This window comes from Pithys albifrons, chromosome 2, assembly GCF_047495875.1.
Source record: "Pithys albifrons albifrons isolate INPA30051 chromosome 2, PitAlb_v1, whole genome shotgun sequence".
NCBI classification, from domain to species: domain Eukaryota; kingdom Metazoa; phylum Chordata; class Aves; order Passeriformes; family Thamnophilidae; genus Pithys; species Pithys albifrons.
Genome location: NC_092459.1, coordinates 94,262,410 through 94,281,607, shown reverse-complemented (window position 1 = coordinate 94,281,607; position 19,198 = coordinate 94,262,410). Strand labels below are relative to the sequence as shown.

At 40.1% G+C, this 19,198-nt stretch overlaps 1 protein-coding gene across 1 annotated transcript; it reads left to right on the top strand.

Annotated features, from left to right (window-relative positions):
* The first annotated feature begins 8,928 nt into the window (after window positions 1–8,928).
* NEK2 (NIMA related kinase 2) lies at window positions 8,929–17,810 on the top strand. The gene is made up of 9 exons (XM_071548048.1): window positions 8,929–9,034; window positions 9,187–9,404; window positions 10,471–10,705; window positions 11,353–11,435; window positions 11,651–11,777; window positions 12,549–12,768; window positions 13,748–13,802; window positions 13,890–13,960; window positions 16,700–17,810. Exons 1-9 carry the CDS (start codon window positions 8,939–8,941, stop codon window positions 16,924–16,926), a joined length of 1,332 nt encoding a protein of 443 aa, XP_071404149.1. The 5' UTR covers window positions 8,929–8,938; the 3' UTR covers window positions 16,927–17,810.
* The last annotated feature ends 1,388 nt before the right edge of the window (window positions 17,811–19,198 follow it).

Below are 19,198 nucleotides of genomic sequence, written 5' to 3'. Positions count from 1 at the left end.
TATAGATAGATAGATAGATAGATAGATAGATAGATAGATAGATAGATATAGATATATTTCTGTTTTGAAGTGCTCCTTCTGAAGGTATTTCTGTATGAACAAAATCTGAAGCAAAGGACAGGATTTCATAATGATATTGGCTGTACCAGTTCTGCAGTAGCTGGCTTCCTGCTTTCTCCAATTAACCTGAATGTGTCATGTCTGTCTTACCCATAATGAGTTCCACTCAGAAGTTGGTGCTCCCTAGGCAAGAGATCATACTGATGTAATTAAGTATCATTCTGGAAGACTCCTACAGAAATAAAGCTTAAAAATGGAGGAAAAAAAAAGTAGGGTGGCCACCTAGCTCTTTAAATACTTGTATCTAATCACTGTGTTTGTTAAACAGTTTCAAATGAGGACAGCAGAAAATATTTAAACATATTTGAGCGTGAAAGCAAAATTTTTTAAACTGTATCAGTCAGGTGCAAAATGTTCTACAGGCATAGATGGATCCTGCCTTACACAAGGGATGTGCCGAGGCAGTGAGTTATTTAAAGGGTTATGTTCAGACTTATTTCCCTTCTGTTATTTCCACTGATGGCAGTGCCTCTATAAGCCTCAGTGCCCATCTCTTGTTTGCTCATGAAGTTTAAGTCAGAAAGAAACACGCTGCCACCTGGTCTAACTTCCTGACTAGAAGAGTCCATTCTGCCAACATGGATAGAACTTAATAATGTGTTTATGATTTAAAGTTTATATTTCAAAAGAAACACTGTCCTGACTTGTAAACAAAAAATTAGTCATCTGTTCCTAAGGTTACTTGCTTTCTCAGCTAAATATCAGTGCCTTTTCCTCTAATTTATCTGACTTCATCTTCCAAAAATCAATTCATGTTGCACCTTTCTCCATTAGTCTAAAGAGCTTGTAAGTATCAGGCATTTTCTCCACATGAAAGCATTTATTCACTGTAATCATCTTACTGTAATATAAGCAGGACTGTATTTCAGTTTGGTTTCAAAATAATACATGACAGCCTGAAAAAAAACACATGTAGTTCAGGAAGCAGTGGAGCTAATGAAGTTTTTTTCCCTGTGGAGTTATATCTCATAGTTAGATTCTCTGATGTCTCAAGAGCAAATATCAAACAAAACACAATAATTAAAGGTTTTCCCAGCAGTGAACCCATTCATCATCATCATCATCATCATCATCACCACCATCATCATCATCATCCATGTGGACTCTCTGTTCTAATAATGTAGTTGAGTACTTTAGGATGTTTCTTCCCTCTTTGCTCAGTTATTTTCTTGGAACTTATAGAAGGAGAAGAGATATAGAGACTGAGAGAAATACATAGATTATATGAACAGATAAGTTTTATTTTCATAGAAAATAACTAGACCAAAAATATATGCAAACTATGCAAAGTAAACACTGGCTTTTAAACCTTTGCAGTGGGAAATACCACTCCAGATGGTTCCATTTAACCAGTCTTGTTTCCAAAATCTATTTTTGTTATTGTCATTTGGAAACCCACATGACAAGATCCCCACTAAGGCAATGGGTGTTACAGTTGTGCAGCAGCTCCAAAATTCAAATCTTCCCTGTTGAAAACCAGGCAGTCAGTTTCTCATGACTGATCTTAGGGACACCAAGGAGTTCTGTATCCTATGGTACCAGAGTATTTGCCTTCTGCAAAAAATTTCTGTCTCCCCGTCCTCTGCTACAACTACATGGCCAGTTTTTCCTATCAGTTACATCAGATACAAACAATATTCCTGGCACAAGAATTTATTCATCCCTCAAAGCAAAGGATTGTTATGAGGTCGGCATGTTTCTACCAGGAGCTATCATATATCATGTACTTGTACTGTCACGGGTACCCACAGTGACAGGTGCCACCTGTTTAAACACTTCTACAACTGTTTATGGGTCTTGCTCCATGGAAAATACTGTCTCTAACACTTCATCTAATGCACTGGTAACCTTTAACATCACAAAATCTGACTGTGTATTATGGGCAATGCCCAAATAAAACTAAGCTTTGTAATCTGAGGTCAGTATGGTATGCAAACCGATTCCTTCGGTATCTGCTACCGAAAAACTTACCTGAAGCAGGTATTCTGCAGGTAAACTAAACCTACACCTAAAGTTTTGTCTTCTTTCACTACAAAATAAACAAAATGTAGGACTGATGAGTACTAAACTCTGCCTTTGTCTAAACAGAGTAGGAAGAGGGGTCACACTGTGTCTCTGCTTGTAGTCAGGTTTTTTAAGATTTTGGTCCTTGAGTGGAAGTATTAGCAAAGCAAAGTATGGTGTTAATGTAACTGGAGAGGGCTTGGCTGCCCTCCAAGCTTAAAAGCTGAGTAATATTAAGACTTTGCAGAAGCTTTACTGTCATTAAAGGATGCCTCAAAGTACACTGAAGCCCTCCATTTGAAGGCTCTGCTGCCTGCTTTTCCAGGCATGCTGGCTTGTAAGGCAGGAGATATTTGGCTGTAAGTGCACACTGTCTGCCTTAGTGCCTTCTGAGTGTACAGAAAGGTGTTGGATTCAGGGCAAGCCTGAACTGCACAACATTTTGCTGGTGTGGTGACCTGTGAGAGAATGTGAAAGAGATTCTGCCATCTTTGCTAGTGGTATCACTTTAATGAGATTTCTCTGTGTTTTTCTTCTACAGGAGAACAAGGCAGAGGAAAATCTTATTCGTATTATAGGATGAGTCCGTAGACATTGGGAATTAGAGAAATAGTGACTGACCTGATAATGATAATCTGTGACAATAATGGTGCATGTAGATCTGGTGATGGCTGTACTTGAACACCTTTCTCCCAATACATCTAAAGGGACTGTAAGTACAAATAAGTTAACAGAAAAACATTTGAGACCAGCTGTTCCACAATAAAAACCCAAATATTGTTGCTTTTAAAAAAATTGGGCAGCTCAAGTCAGCAAAATATATACTTATTGTATCACTTAAAGCATTTTTTGACGAATACTTTGAGAGCTACCAGCTATAAACTTTAATCTGAAATGTAGAACCATACGTATCTCCCTTTCAAAAAGGAGAAATGAAGGCACAAATCCTGAACTTGTCCACTCATTCCTAGGAATGAGTTAGTAAGCCAATCAAGAACAGAAATCATAGATTGTCATACCAGAATCCTTCCTTAGAGAAAATTCCAATCCTTCAGATTTTGATTATTTAAGGATTTAAGGACACCCTGGAATTTCACCTTTGAAGTTCTATGCACCTCACATAATTGGTCTTTTAGTCAGGTTAAACAGTGGTTTTAAAGATCAATTCAAGCACTTTCTGTTTCTAAAGTTAATGAGTACTATTTTGAAAATTAGCATATATATGAAGACATATAATAGATAGGGCTGTTAGTTTTATTATAAGAAAGAGAGACAAGTAATTACATACTTTCAAAATGTCCAGCCATGTGTTGTATTTAAATATTACTTTACAGAACATAAGGAATGGATAATAAAGCAAACCTGGATTTAGTAGAATTCCTGTGCTGCCTCTCTGAGTTCAAAAATGTGTCTTTTTTACTCTGCTTGGTCTCTTCATCATTAATTCCCATATTGGCACCTTTCAAGTTTTTCAGTTGTTCATGTAAAGACTTGACCTGCTGTTGAATTTATTTTATGTGGGTTTATGTTTCCCTCATTTGAATGGTTTGTAACACAAACCCATGAAGGTACAGCTGCTGCAACCAACTCCTTATTGAAGCTTTCCTTGCTGCATACATTGCTTTTGGAGTCTCACTCACATTTCATAGAATCATAGAATCGATTGGGTTGGAAAAGACCTCTGAGACCATCAGGTCCAACCCTTGGTCCAACTCCAGTCCATTTACCAGATCATGGCACTCAGCGCCACGGCCAAGCTCAGTTTAAAAACCTCCAGGGATGGGGAATCCACCACCTCTCTGGGCAGCCCATTCCAATGCCTGATCACTCTCTCTGGAAAGAATTTTTTTCTGATCTCCAAGTTAAATTTCCCCTGGCAGAGCTTGAGCCTGTGCCCCCTTGTCCTATTGCTGAGTGCCTGGGAGAAGAGACCAACCCCTACCTGGTTAGAACTTCCCTTCAGGTAGTTCTAGACAGTGCTGAGGTCACCTCTGAGCCTCCTCTTCTCCAGGCTGAACACCCCCAGCTCCCTCAGCCTCTCCCCACAGGACTTGTGCTCCAGTCCCTTCACCAGCCTTGTTGCTCTTCTCTGGACCCGCTCCAGCACCTCAATATCTTTCCTTTGAATCCAAACTTTACACAAGATGAAAAGTATCATGGTCTCAAGGACTGTAATTAATGCTGCTAAGTTTTGTTCCTTTGCTGTCCTATCCCCAGCTGTATTGTACAGAATTCTTCAATTAACGTGTTCCTTGATTGCCTCACAAAGCAATAGAGGTAAAGTAGTGAGAAATTTTATCCTCTGGTGCTTTTCAGAGTTTTCCTGTCTAATATCCCAGTATTTTATATGTTTTTGTTAGTCCTATATATGAGTTTTGACATTAAAGTCAGTAAATAGAACATTAGAAAAAAAAAGGTTCTCACCTGTGTACAGCAGCACTTGGTAAATTTAAAATTTCTGGGCATGGAACAAAGGAGAGAAAATAAGGAAAAAACCCCAATGTGCATAAAGACATGTAAGGACAAATGCAATTGAATATTAAAAAACTCAAACTACTTTCGTGGCAAAATGACCTAAAATGAAACTCTTACTTCTCAGTCACTCCAATATTTATAATTCCTCTGGTTGTCATGTAAAAGCAATCTTAAGATACCTTACCTTATTTATATCAAGGACTCTATTCCTCCTTTTTGCTAGAAGACTTTGGCACATTTCTGAGATCCTGAAATCTGATTTAATGCATCTTTGACCTATTTGAACAGAAACCACAAGGTTTTTATCAGCTATTTTTCTAATTATTTTTATAAAGAGTATATATTTTTCATTATTCATCATCTTTCTGGTTTTATTTTCAATGCTTTTCCTAAGGAGCTTTTTTAAGGTTTCTGAAGCTGTGCAACCTTTACACCACAAAGAAGATGTGTCACCAAAACTCACAACTTTGGTGGAGAACTCTAGAGTTAATTTTTTGTTTGAGTTTTGGGAAATTATTTCAGCCATCTGATGTTAAAAAAAAAGGCAGAATAAAATATTACAAGCAATATTATAAATAGGTTATTGAAAACTATTTGGTGGTTTTCAAAGACCTCAGGTCAGCACATGCATTTGCAAGACTAGAAGTCTGAGAGCTGCTCCTGAACTGGAGATCAGAGTTGAAAATACAACACCTGACAAAGGAGGCCCCCATTTAAAACTCAATATATTTTTTGAATAATTGGCATCTTGTTTCACTTATATGGCCATATATAAGAGAAAAAAATTGTATAATTCCTACAAGTGTGAAATTCAGAAAGAAACAAAATGGAATGCCTGTTGAGAATGTTAATGAACACTTTTAGAAGTGCATTTTTCTTAAAATTAGTCAGCTCATTAAAATAAGTATAAAAAAATGAAATTTCTACTGGTTTTTAAAGCATGAAACTTTGACATTTTGGTGATTCAAACCAACATTTCTAAAGAAACTTTCAAGATAGTCCCTAGAGAAAACACAGTATTGAAAAACTAGTTCTTTGGAAATATGAAGGCTCCCATTGATAGCAATGGGAACACATGACCACCTTTTGCTAATTTGAAAGTACAGAAGTTTGAAATGGAGATATTTGAAACCAGAAATGAAGCTTACACTCTGAATAATACATATTGTACTGTTGGTCATTTTTATTGTACAAAGCCATAATTTATTTACTATACTAATGTTGTATCTGAGGATTTTCTTTTAAGGTAATTGAAACTGGTGATAAAAATGAACTCTTTAGATCACCTTGTTACTCATTAACAACAAAACATCTTCACACTGTATAATTTATTTGCTTATTTTTTTCCTGTAATGAACAGACATTACCTACAGACAGAAAGCTTATATGACTTTTATAATGGACAGCAGGAGCTGTTGTGCCTCCTGATGATGAAATGAAAGGTTTAGATTTTTCTAAAGACTATTTCATAAATATTCAGCCATAGCATGACACCTCCTGTCACCAAACCTATTTCAAAGCCTGAAACAAAATTGAGAACATATAGAGATGCAGTATGAGAAACTACTCTGTCCTTTTGCTGAATTTCCAGGTCAACAAATACAACTATTCCCTTTCACACATTGTTCAGGAAAAGGTGTCCCTGCCCACGACAAGGGGGGGTTGGAACTAAATGATCTTTAGGGTCCCTTGCAAGCCAGGCTATTCTAGGATTCTATGATTATACCAGTGTGTTATGATTTTTTGCTAAAGAATTAGAAGTTCTTGTTTCAGCCATAGCCATTTCCTCATGGAAAGAGATTAAACTGAATCCAGAACTTCACCCTGGCATCACTCCAGAATTATAAATGCTAAGAAACACTGTATGCCTCTCTATAACTACCTGAAGGGAAATTCTAGCCAGGTGGGGGTTGGTCTCTTCTCCCAGGCACTCAGCAATAGGACAAGGGGGCACGGGCTAAAGCTCTGCCAGGGGAAATTTAAGTTGGAGATCAGAAAAAAATTCTTTCCAGAGAGAGTGATCAGGCATTGGAATGGCCTGCCCAGAGAGGTGGTGGATTCCCCATCCCTGGAGGTTTTTAAACTGAGCTTGGATGTGGCACTGAGTGCCATGATCTGGTAAATGGACTGGAGTTGGACCAAGGGTTGGACTTGATGGTCTCAGAGGTCTTTTCCAACCCAATCAATTCTATGATTCTTCAAATTTCTATAATGTCATTATATATTGTGGTGTTACTCAGTGCCATTTAATGTAACCATAGTATTTACTGGCTTAAGATTTGGATATGGACCCACACATTCCTCTGTTCAAATTTTACATTTTAAGCCATTACATTATTTGGCTTATTTTCAACAGGTGTTTTGGATATGGTGTAACACGGGTGATTGTATGTGGTGACAGCACGGCTGCCATGGCAAACAGAGTTTTTATTAATCATGTGGCATTTGCCTCACTGGTTTTAAAGGACAATTCTCACAGAATACTCTGAATTGAAAGGGACCTGCAAGGATCACCACGTCCAACCCTTAGCCCTGCACAGGACCATCCCCAAAAGTCACACCATGTGCCTATAATTCAATTGCTCCTTGAACTCTTGTCAGGCTTGGTGCTGTGACCACTCTCCATGGGGAGGCTGTTCCAGTGCCCAACCACCCTCTGGGGGAAGAGCCTTTTTCCACGATCCAGCCTAAACCTCCCCTGACACAACTTCAGGCCATTCCCTCAGATTCTGTCACTGCTCACCACAGAGAAGAGATCAGCGCCTGTCCCTCCTCTTCCCCTCACAAGGAAGTTGTAACTGCAATAAATCCAGAACAGATTAATATTTTAAATAGCTTGAAGGTTTTTTTTAAGCACTTCTCAGTATTAAAAAACACCTGCTAAGATCTTCCAATTTTCTGTCACTATCTGTTCAACAGACACAAGTATTTCAGGAAGTGCTATTTTTAATGAAAAAAGGTGTCTCTTTGTAAGGAGCTATACATATGTGAGTTATTGATACCTGCAGGCCTGGTGGTTTATCTGATCAGGACAAAGGGAAGGAAAAGGAGAAGAGGAGGGGAAAGAGGAGGGGAAAGAGGAGGGGAAAGAGGAGGGGAAAGGAAAAAGGGGGGGAAAGGGAAAAAAAAAGGGGGGGAAGGTTAAAAAAAGGGGGGGAAGGTTAAAAAAAGGGGGGGAAGGGAAAAAAGGGGGGGAAGGGAAAAAAGGGGGGGAAAGGGAAAAAGGGGGGGAAAGGGAAAAAGGGGGGGAAAGGGAAAAAGGGGGGGAAAGGGAAAAAGGGGGGGGGAAGGGAAAAAAGGGAGGGAAGGGAAAAAAGGGAGGGAAGGGAAAGAAAAAGGGAAGAAAGAAGAAAAGGCAAAAGAGGAAAAATGAGAAAAAGAAAAGAGAAAAATAAAAGAGAAAAAAGAGAAAAAAAAACCAAACAGAAAAAGAGAAAAAATAAAAAATAACCAGAAAAAGAGAAAAAAGAGAAAAAGAAAAAAGAGAGAAAGAGAAAAAAGAAAGAGAAAAAAGAGAGAAAGAGAAAAAAGAGAGAAGGATAAAAAAGAGAGAAAGAGAAAAGGGAGAGAAAAGAGAAAAAAAGAGGAAAAAAGAAAAAAGAGGAAAAAAGAAAAAAGAGGAAAAAGAAGAAAAAAGAGAAAAAAGAAGAAAAAAGAGAAAAAAGAAGAAAAAAGAGAAAAAAGAAGAAAAAAGAGAAAAAAGAAGAAAAAAGAGAAAAGAGAAGAAAAAAGAAAAAAGAGAAGAGACAAAAGAGAAGAAAAGGAAAGAGAATAAAGAGAAGAGAAAAAAGAGGAAAAAAGAGAAAAAAGAGAAGAAAAGAGAAAAAGAGAAAAAAATAAAAGTGAAAAAAAGAAAAAACCAGAAAAGAGAAAAAGAAAAGAGAAAAAAAAGAAGAAAAAAAAAAGAAAAAAGAGGGAAAAGAAAAAAAAGAGGTGAAAAAAGAAAAAAGGATGTGGAAAGGGAAAAAAGGAAAAAATAGAATAACATAGAGAAAAACGCAAAGGGTGCTGAGGGGGGAAGCGGGGCAGACACGCAGAGGTGTCGCGGGGGGCGGTGCGGGGGCGGTGCGGGGGCGGTGCGGGGGCGGTGCGGGGGCGGTGCGGAGACACCCCGCGGGCCGGGCCGGGCCGGGTGGTTCCGCCGCTGCCCTCGCACCGCCCGGGGCAGGGCCGCCCGTAACGGCCGTTACCCGTCGCGCCGCGGCGGGCGTTGTTTACGGCTGCGCAGCCAATGGGCGAGCGGGGCTCGCGCGGCGCGGCCAATGGGCGGCCGGGGCGGTGCGTTTGAACGGCGCGGGCGGAGCGGCCCGAGCACAGCCGAGCCGGGGCCGTGCCCGCCATGCCCGGCCGCCCTGACGACTATGAGGTGCTGCTCACCATCGGCGTCGGCTCCTACGGGAAATGCCGCAAGGTGCGCCGCAAGGCTGACGGCAAGGTGAGGAGGAGGAGGCGGAGGCGGCGGCAGCGGCAGCTGCAGCGCGGCTTTGCCGTTGACGTTGCCCCCAGCCCGGTGCCTCTCCGGGATACGCGAGCCAGCGGCTCTGGCTGGCGTCCCAGTCTCTCCCTAAGGTGTTTCTTCCTTCCTAGATCCTGGTATGGAAGGAGCTCGACTACGGCACGATGACGGAGTCAGAGAAACAGATGTTGGTGTCGGAGGTGAACCTGCTGAGAGAGCTACGGCACCCCAACATCGTCCGGTACTACGATCGGATCATCGACAGGAGCAGCACGACCCTGTACATCGTGATGGAGTACTGCGATGGTGGAGACCTGGCTAGCCTGATTGCCAAGTGCGCGAGAGAAAGGCACGTGAAACCTGCTTGTGGCACGCTTGGGATATCTTGCTCGAGGTGTCAGCGACAACCCAGGGGGAAGGGAGACGGAACTTCCGAGCGGCTTTGGGTTTAACCCTTTAGACCCAACAGTTCTTCTCGAATGTGAAAGGTTTTGTGCAAAATTACAGCAGCGATGGGAATTGTGCGACTGAATGCACCTGCAGGCTGGATGTCGATGCTGAAATAGTAAAAAAGGAGCTCTTCTGGGAGACCGAAGCTGCTGAGGGGTTTCTGGCTTTGCATGGGGTTGAAAACATAAACCAGCAAGTCATAGCTCTTGTAGACAGGCAGTTTGGTCTGTGAGTTCTGACTTCCCTGTCAGTAAAACTACTTGGAGACTGTGTTGTATTAGAACACAAAAATACGTGGAAGGGAAAAGTGATTTTGAACGCAATGTGCAAAGCTACTTTATGTTGCCTGCATATGAAGCTTGGGGAGATGTCAGGCTGATAAGGCGTCTCCTTGATCTAATCTTAGACTTCAAAGCCTGCTTAAGTGCAGCATCAGTTTTCACATTTTTAGATTAAACAAGTACATGGACACCACTGTTACTTTGTGAGAATAGTCTAAAATAGTACTACAGCTGCTCCCCAAAATCACTGTTTTCATTTAAGGAGGTTTATATTAAAAATTTAGCCGTGTCTTGGCTCTGTTTTCATATGTTGCTCATTATAAACACTTGACACTTACCTTAAGTGATCAGAGGGACTGATAAAATCACAAAAGTATCAAATTGATATTTGTGTACTAAGTAATAAAAATGTTATGTATTTAATAGACTTTGGGGGAGGAAGGAAATATTACAGGGATTCTGCAACAAAAGTATAAATGTCTTCTAACATAATTGCAATGATTTAAAAAAAAATTCATTTTCGAAATAGATTGCATAGATAGATACCTGTTGCTGATAGTGGTTGTTTCAGTGATGTTTTGTAATAGGGGTATTAAAAAAGTTACAGAACTGAGACTGGCAGCAGCAGCTTGAGCTGATGTATGTTCAGAAAATCCGACAGTTAAAAACGTGTTCATCTTTCAGGCGTTTCTTGGACGAAAGCTTTGTGCTCCGGGTATTGACTCAGTTAACGCTGGCCTTGAAGGAGTGTCACAGGCGGAGTGATGGAGTCACTGTGCATCGTGACCTAAAACCAGCAAATGTCTTTCTGGATGGCAAACAGAATGTGAAACTTGGAGATTTTGGACTGGCTAGAATATTGCACCATGACACCAACTTTGCCAAAACGTTTGTTGGAACTCCGTATTATATGTCTCCAGTAAGACCTCTCTCGTATCCCTTACCTTCCCTTTTGCCCCTCCAAGGTGTGTTTTCTACAGTGTTGGTCTCAGAGTCCATAAATGTTTGAGAGGTTTCAGTGAAGACTTACTAGTCTTAATTGCAGATGACTTTCATAGACTTTATATATTCTGAACACAAGGTTATTTTGCTGTTATTTTCATTTCCTTTCTTCCCCATATAGTCAACTGCCTTCTAATTAAAGTTGCTCTTCACTGTATAAATTGTGTTATGATCTTGGGATCTCACAGATGTTGGAGTATGTTGAAAAGAAACAGGTAAAGAAGTTAAGTTACCTCATGATGGTAGGATTTTATTTGCAGTGAAATGAGCAGGAATCACTTGTTTCCCTCATTAGTGCATTTCTTGGGGGAAATATTAATTTGGACTGAAATAGATTTGTACTAACTAAAGATTGGTGCAACACCTCAGTCTTCTGCAATGGAGTATTGCCACAACTTATTAAAATCCTGCTGGTATGATTAAATGTGGAAATCTATTAAAATGCAGTCTTAGAAGTAACCCCAGTAAGTAATTACTTAAATCAGGTTTGAATAGTAGCCAATTATCCTGCATTAGTGGAACACTGTCTTTGTTAATAAACCTAAGATTGTTCTCTTTCTTTAGGAACAAATGAACTACATGTCATACAATGAAAAGTCTGACATCTGGTCTCTAGGATGCCTTCTCTATGAATTATGTGCTCTTTCGTAAGTATGGTAGTGTGGTAATAAATGTGGAAATACAGCTGTTAATGCAGGAATGATTAAATTTTGTATAGATGAAAGCTTAAAGATTTCAGAGAGTAGTTCTAGATTTTTCTCTCTATTGGTCTTGACATTAGGTAGTCAAAACAAACCTTTGATTGCAGCTTTTTAGTTTGATACTTTGTCTGAAAATAACTTCTATAAACTTTCTTTTTCAGGCCTCCATTTACAGCTTACAACCAAAAGGAACTGGCAGAAAAGATAAGGGAAGGGAAGTTCAGACGAATACCATATCGTTACTCAGAGCAGTTGAACGAACTTCTCAAAGAGATGTTGAATGTAAAGGTACGAATCAGTTGCTAATTTTTCCACCTGTTATTTGAACTAATCCTGCAATACCAGTGTTTCTTCTCAATTATGGAACAAACCTCAAGCAGTGGTTGCTGTCACATTGTCTCTGGCAGTGTCACTTGTAGGGGAAGGAGTGTGGAGTTGTGCTTTGAGTCCATTAAACAAAGGCAGCAGTTCAGGCTTTGTGCTGGGTTCACAGGATGCAGAAAGACTGCCTCAGTATTGGCTTGTACAGGATTTCCTAACAGCCTGCTTATTGAGGCCTTATGATTTCAGGGTTAAAATGATTCCAGTGTGTCTGGAATTTGGAAGGGGTTGTTTTGTCTTCATTTTGGGTTTTGCTTTATATGGTTAATGTACAACTTGCTCCCCACTGCTGGTGGGGTGTTGAGAAGAATATTGCATGGCACAACAAAGCTGTAATAGGCACCCAAGTCTCCAGCAGGTATGGATCCTTTAGGAATCAAGGGATTGGCAGAGATGTAGCGTGTTAGCTCCAGAATCTACTGACAGTTGCCCCTGTAGGCTCGCTCACCCCATTCTGGATCTGAAAGGAGGAGATACCTGGGCTGGGAGAGACAGACTTGCAGCTCTGAATCTGAAGGCTGATAACAGCCTTCTCTCTTAGCTTTTGTCATCTGGGTGTGCTACCCCTTCCTAATTCCATTTTTCTCCAACCTCTTCTTCACTGGTCTTGCTTCAGGATCTCTGGCCTTAATGTTTCTTGGTTACAGATGGAATCTGTTGGTATTGCCTTCCCTTTAGGATTATTGCCGACCTTCTGTTGAAGATATTCTGCGGCACCCCTTGATAGAAGACCTGGTGACAGAAGAACAAAAACAAAATTCTGATAGAAGATGCTGGAAATCATTGGAGTCAGAAAAGCTGCAGTACTCAGATGCTGCAGTGAATGAGCTGAAACAGAAGGAACAACAACTACAGGAGCGAGAACAAGCCATTAAAGAGAGAGAGCAACATTTGGAGCGTAAGATACACCATTGTGGGAACGGGGGGCGATGGCATTCTGATTCAGTTGGGGGAAAGAAAGGTAGACAGTTTTCACCACCCTCATTTTAATGCACTAGGGCATTGTACTCCTGCATTCACTGCTAGAATTGTGTCTAAAGACCAAAGTAAGAATGCATGGGGTTTACTCATCTGTACTAGCTTTAGGGTTAAATTACTAAGATATAATTGGCAGAGTAGATATGGAAGTTTGGTTTGTGAAGATTATTGAACATGAGTGGCAATTAGGAAAGTATACAGAAAAATGGGGTCTGAATATATTGTTTTGCAGTGTGCTGTGTATGTTGCTTTTCACCCACTGTGTAAATTACCACTGGCTGTACTAACATGTAACCTAAGGTGAGCCTGATGTTGGAGAAAAACATCTTTGAGTAAACTGTTCAACTGCTTTTATAAAAGCTGCACCCTGCAGGTAGCTTACCTTTGAATCTGTATGGATGGCTGGTCCTCAGGTGTTGGCATTTCCTGCCCACATGAAATATCTCTTTGCATATACAGTAAGCTCTTGTGGTGGGTTGACCTGCAATACAGTTATTAACTATATGTATCTTTTTTCTGAGCCTGAATCACAGCTGCTACTGTTGTAAACAGGGTGTTTAGTTACAGCTGAACTACTGTATCTGGTATATAAATATTTAAATCTGGTGTCAGGTGTGCCATGAGTTAATGTGCAGAATAGAATAGAAAGCTGCCATCACTTAATTGTTGCAGGTATGTCAGGGGTTGGGAACAAAAGCATGCCTGGCATTTCAGAATACTGATCTAGTGCTCTATTAGTGAATTAATAAAGATGTATCTACACAGCAGTTACCTTTGTTTAGAGCCATAGAATCAGAAATATGGATGCATCTGGCTGTTACTGCCAAACTTTTCCTGCAAGCAATCAGTCTAACTTGAACATTGTAACACTACATACTACCCCATATTTCTACTTGCAGAGAGAGAACGGGAGCTCTGCGTTCGAGAGAGACTGGCAGAGGACAAACTTGCTAGGTAGGTATCTTACTAACCTATAATTTGTCTACAGTAGAAAATCTACAATCTTACAACAAAAAGTTTGAATTTCTGTTTCCAAAACAGAGCCGAAAACATGATGAGGAGCTACGATGTCTTCAAGCAGCTGCGGGAAGTAACTTATGCAGATGGCCCAGGTACGCAAATGTGCAGGAATCCACTTGCACACATAAATGCAGGCAGGCATGGCCAGAAGAATGCCCCTGATGCTAAACATGCTGTACGTAGTCCCATCAGGGCAATACAAAGCCCAACTATTGCTGCGTGGTTGGGATTTGCTGCTTTGCAAAAGGACTTCAGGAGGGATGCTCAGCCATAAGTCTGAGTTACCACTGTTAACACTGCAGTCTTGTGCTGTTTTGGAAATTAGGTTCTTGTGGCAAACTAAGGGAAGTGCCTGCTTGTAACCCAAACAGCTTAGAGCTGTGCTTATTTTACATATGGATGTTTTTTTATAGTCCTTTGATTTATTTAATTTTAATAAAATTGCATATGTCTGATCAATTCAGCTTTTATTAAACCTCCAAAGGGCAGTCCTGTGGTGTAAAGGAGAGCACTCTGGACTCCAAATCCCGAGGTCCTGAGTTTGAGTCTCAGAGGGGACCGTCCCCTGGCAGTTCAATGCCTCCCTGCCATCCCATCCCGTCACATCTCGGATGCTCAGCAGGGTCAGCCCCGGTCAGTACCGGGTGCTGTGACAGTCCCGAGGACTTCCCTGTCACTGTCCAAGCTCGCTCGGCCGTGGCAGATGGACCTCAGGACTTAAACAGTGGGGCCAGTTCTGTGCACGCTGTGCCTCACCTAAAAAATCCACTGTGCAGGCTGGGAGGGCTCACCCACGTGAGGAGAGCCCTTCCTAAATCTCTGGCCATACAAACTTCCAAAGACTTCAACATGGGAAATATTATTTGTTGCAAGTGACCCAGCTGTGATTGGTTCATCATATGATCCAGAAAGAATGCAAACTGTTAGTACAGAAAAAAAAAAACAGTTTTGAAAATGTGGTATAATGCTTCTTGGCTCTGGTTTTACAGTAATATTTGATACTCTCTTTGGCCTTTGTTCAGTCCTTGTTATCATAAGAGGAACTATCACCTGTTCATTGCACCTGTCTTTTGCTATTAGAAATTATTCAAGCCTCTAAATGCATTTTGAAATAGCAATGGGAATAGTGAGTGGCTGGGTCCGAAGTAGCACTCTAGAACAAAGACATGTTTACATGCAGCAACACTCTTCATTCAGTTTTGGTCCCATAAAGCAAGATAAGCCTGTCTCTGCCTCCAGTACAAATAAAACTGAAGTAGCTATCACAGCAGGAGAGAGCACAAGTAAAATGCCCCTAGAATTGAGTGATACTTGAGCTACTTCTTACACTTCTGTAAACTTTGAAAATTCCACCTGTCTTTCAACATATTGTCCGACTTTGATACATTCAAGAATTTCATTTGAGAAGAAACTTGCTTTTGGCTTTCTGATGTTGCATCTAACGCTGGATGATTGAAGGCAAATGAGCTTCAGCTCTTGCTCCTGTTCTCCCTGCATTTCCCACCCTTTTACATAATATTTTGACCTTATCAGGAGTATTAGTTTTTGAAGATAGGCAAAAAAACTACTTTGGGTGGTTAATACTTCAAGATAGATAATGCAGAAAACATAGTTATTACAAGACTGATCAAATCTTTCAATATCTGTAGAGCACTTGGTTTGCTACTCTTCCCATTCATTCCATGGTGCTCTTTGTAATAATTCTCATATGAATGGACTAAGTGTTTCCCAGTATGGTACCAAGATCACTTGCTCTTTATCCTCAGTTGCTCAAACATTACTATAGTTTTCCCAGCTGGATTGCATCTCACACATCTCTCAGATCCCTAATTTCTCCTTGAAGTCTATTGTGTGGTTCCCTTCACAGTGAAATGGAATACCAAAATTCCTTGTTTATAAGACAGTTACCTAGACTCTACCTTGTTTTACACGAGTTTTCTAATTCTTAGTAAAGCATTTAATGTTAAAACAGATGTGGCTTACTGCTGTGAAACTACAAAATGCTGAAATATTCACTGGCTTCTCAGTTCCTTCGTGCTCTTTTGTGTTTATTGCATCCTTGCTGTAGCCTAATAAACTGAAAATTAGGGCTTCAGCAGTGTTAAAATTAGAATAGTTAGACCTTTGATTAAATAAAAATAAAAATCACACCTTAAATTGAATATTGTGAAGTTGGCTCTTATGAGAGCCGACTCAGCTGTTACAATAGCTTTTTACTGTCTTTTTTATACTCTTGAGTAATTAAACACAAACTGATTGTGGCACGCTGTAAGTTACACTCTGAGAATTCCTATTCTGGAGACTGCAGTGAAAGTAGCTTGTTAGTTTTTAATGCACCTAAACTCACTACTCATCAAGTCAGAGCCCAGTTTGTACCCCATCGACTTAGTACAAAGATAGAAGTGGAACAATGTGGGTAATGTAGAAAGACCACTGGACAGGTTGGGTCTGCCCCTGCTATGAAAGAAAGACAATTCCTTTTCAGTAGCTGAGAGCCTACTTCTCTGTTTCCTTTTGGAACCAAATTAAGTTACTGCTTCATCTGTCCTTCAGAAGAAACATCATGTCTTTCCTCCTTATGTCAACTAATTTCCTTTGGAGTTGGGATGTGCACTAAAAACTACTGTGGCATATATTCTTTTACTACAATAATTTAAAAGCCTTGCTTTAATTTTTCCTCAAAAAAGTAGCAAAGAATTTTTGCTATTAACTGAAATGCATTTAATTAGATCACTCAAAGCCATAGGCAGATGACAGAATGTGTAACAGGGTTAAAAGCAATAAATGCTGGAAGATGTGCTAATTCTGTATTTCCTTTTTGATTTCTTTAGATAACCCACTCCTGCTTCCCTTTTCTAAAACCCAGAAGAAGATACACTTTGATGGAAGTGAAAAGAAAACTGTGTCTCCCCATAACATGGAAAACTATCTCTTTCCTAAAGGGAAAAGCTCTGATCTCAAAAAACGTCTCTATGCCGCAAATCTACGGGCTCAAGCACTGTCTGAGCTGGAAAAAAAGTATCAACTAAAGAGCAGACAAATCTTAGGCATGCGTTGAAACCATAACAGATGTGTTTATCTTTTAAAAGATGATTAAATACTTGTGCCTCCCTCTTTTATGCTGGAAACTATTAAAAATTATTTTCATGGTTGTACAAATTCTTAGTTTGTGATAGGTATTTTATGATAAAAGCATGAAATGTTATATTATGAAAATAGGTGCTTTTGATATAATTGTATTATTAAAGAAAAAATATTTTGGTCCTTCTTCTTTTTACCATACATTACTCTTCTAGAAATATAAATAATGAATATATATATAAATAATTTGTTTAAAATCTGAGGGGGAAAATTTCAGATGAAAAATGTACAGTTTTGCAAACTGTAGGGTAAAATGATGCTGTATGTAATGTACAGTTATTGATAAAGGAAGTACTGATATTCTGTAAATGTGGAAAAACTGACTTTTTTCTGTGCTTGTAAATATTTTTTAACAAAAGAGCTAAAAGATTTTATGCTATCACTTCCTACTGAGTGACCTATCAAAGCAGTCTACTTCTAATTTAAAGTCTTTGACTTAATGAGTGTGATGGGTCAGCATAACATAATTTATGAGTTTATATTCCTTTCTGCCTGAGCAGCTGAATGTCTTCTCCAGTGGCTCCTGAAAGACCTTCAGGGAATGGCACTTGAAATAACACCTTTGCTGTGCCTTAAAACTGTTATAAACTGATCCCTAGACTGCTATCCAGGATGGGACACCATCCAGGGTATTAAGATCTGTGTATTGCAGAGGGACAGCTGTACTTTGAATGGAAAAATCCTTATTTTCTTGAAGCTTATGAGGTATCTCCATCTTACCCTTAACAATTCTCTGCCAGAATAGCAGTTGCTCTCTTAAAAGGTGGTGTAAATTTCATGCACTAACTTGGACTTGTGAATCTAAATATATTATTTGAAACTGTGATGTCTGGCATATGTTTTATATAAAGATTTTTTTCTCTCTGGATTGAAATGCCATAAAACATCCATTCTTAGAAAACAGCTTGTTTTCAAAACAGTTTTTTCCTTATTGGGCTATGGATGTTATTTAAGGAGGTATTCAAGATGGTTTTTACTTCCTAAGAGAGAACCTTGTTTGAAACATCCATTTAATTTGATGTACTGGATGATCTTAAGGGTCCCTTCCAACACAAACCATTCTGTGATTTGCTCTTGGACAAGTACTTGTGTCACCAAACAATAGTTCTGGTCTAGCATATTCTTACCCACCCAGCAGAACTTACCATATTTGCTTGCACAGAGTTTACTGTTTTCACCACAACCTTTGCCTAAAAGAATTAGCAGAGGACCATTTTGTTTGCCAGTCTAAAACTCCCACCATTCTGGTGGTCATTCCCCAGCCCTAGGGGTGGTGGGAATGTTTGGCAGGTGCCAATGCACAGTCAGAGTGACTGTGCCATGTGCGTCAGTGCAAGTTTCCCTCTGCATTTTTTCATATTCCGGAAGCTTCTCACACATGTGGAGGATGAATTCCTGCTTCTCAACATGTTTGTACACTCTGATTTTTCTGTTCTGTGTCTCAGTCAGAAGACCTGACCAATGCAGGTCTACGGCCTTCATGTGGATCTTTATGGTATAACCCATTGTGCTGGTTTAAAGGTAAAGCGGCAGGAGAAATGAACCCAACTCAAGAGACATTGCAAATCAGAGTTATGATTTACTAAAAAGATTATAATATATACAAAGATACAGAATAAAAACTGGTTTTAACCCACAAAAAAGCAGTTGTATAACCCAGCACCCTGGGGCATGAACAGAACGGTGTTCATTAGCCCCTGGATTGAGCGCCATGTGGTCCCCTGGAGTCCAAAGTGAAAGGAAAGGAGACTTGTTGGTGAGCATGATGGTCGCAGTCTGGTTAAGAGTGGCAGTCACAGTTCTGTTGAGGTTCTGGTCCTCCTCTGGATCCGACAAGTGGTACCAGAAGTCCCCAAACCCCAAGATTATATACACTCAGGTTCAGGTGGGAATGCCCAGTACCTTGCCCAGGGCAGGGAGTTCCATAGTGAGTGATTTAACTCAGTGAGTCATGGAATATTTTGGAATCTCTGATAGTTTGGGTCATTGCAGCTGCCTATTGTGCCAGTCCCTAATGGCCCCTCAGCAGACATGACCCCTGAGGCTCCGTGTGAAGCTTCTAATGCCTCCCTGGAGGGGAGTTATCACAGCTGAGTCACGGTTGTGAATACAGGAACACTTCCCTGTCTCACAGGGTTCTCTAACACCCAGCTTGTAGCCTGAGCTGTCAGGTGTGCCCTGGGCAGCTG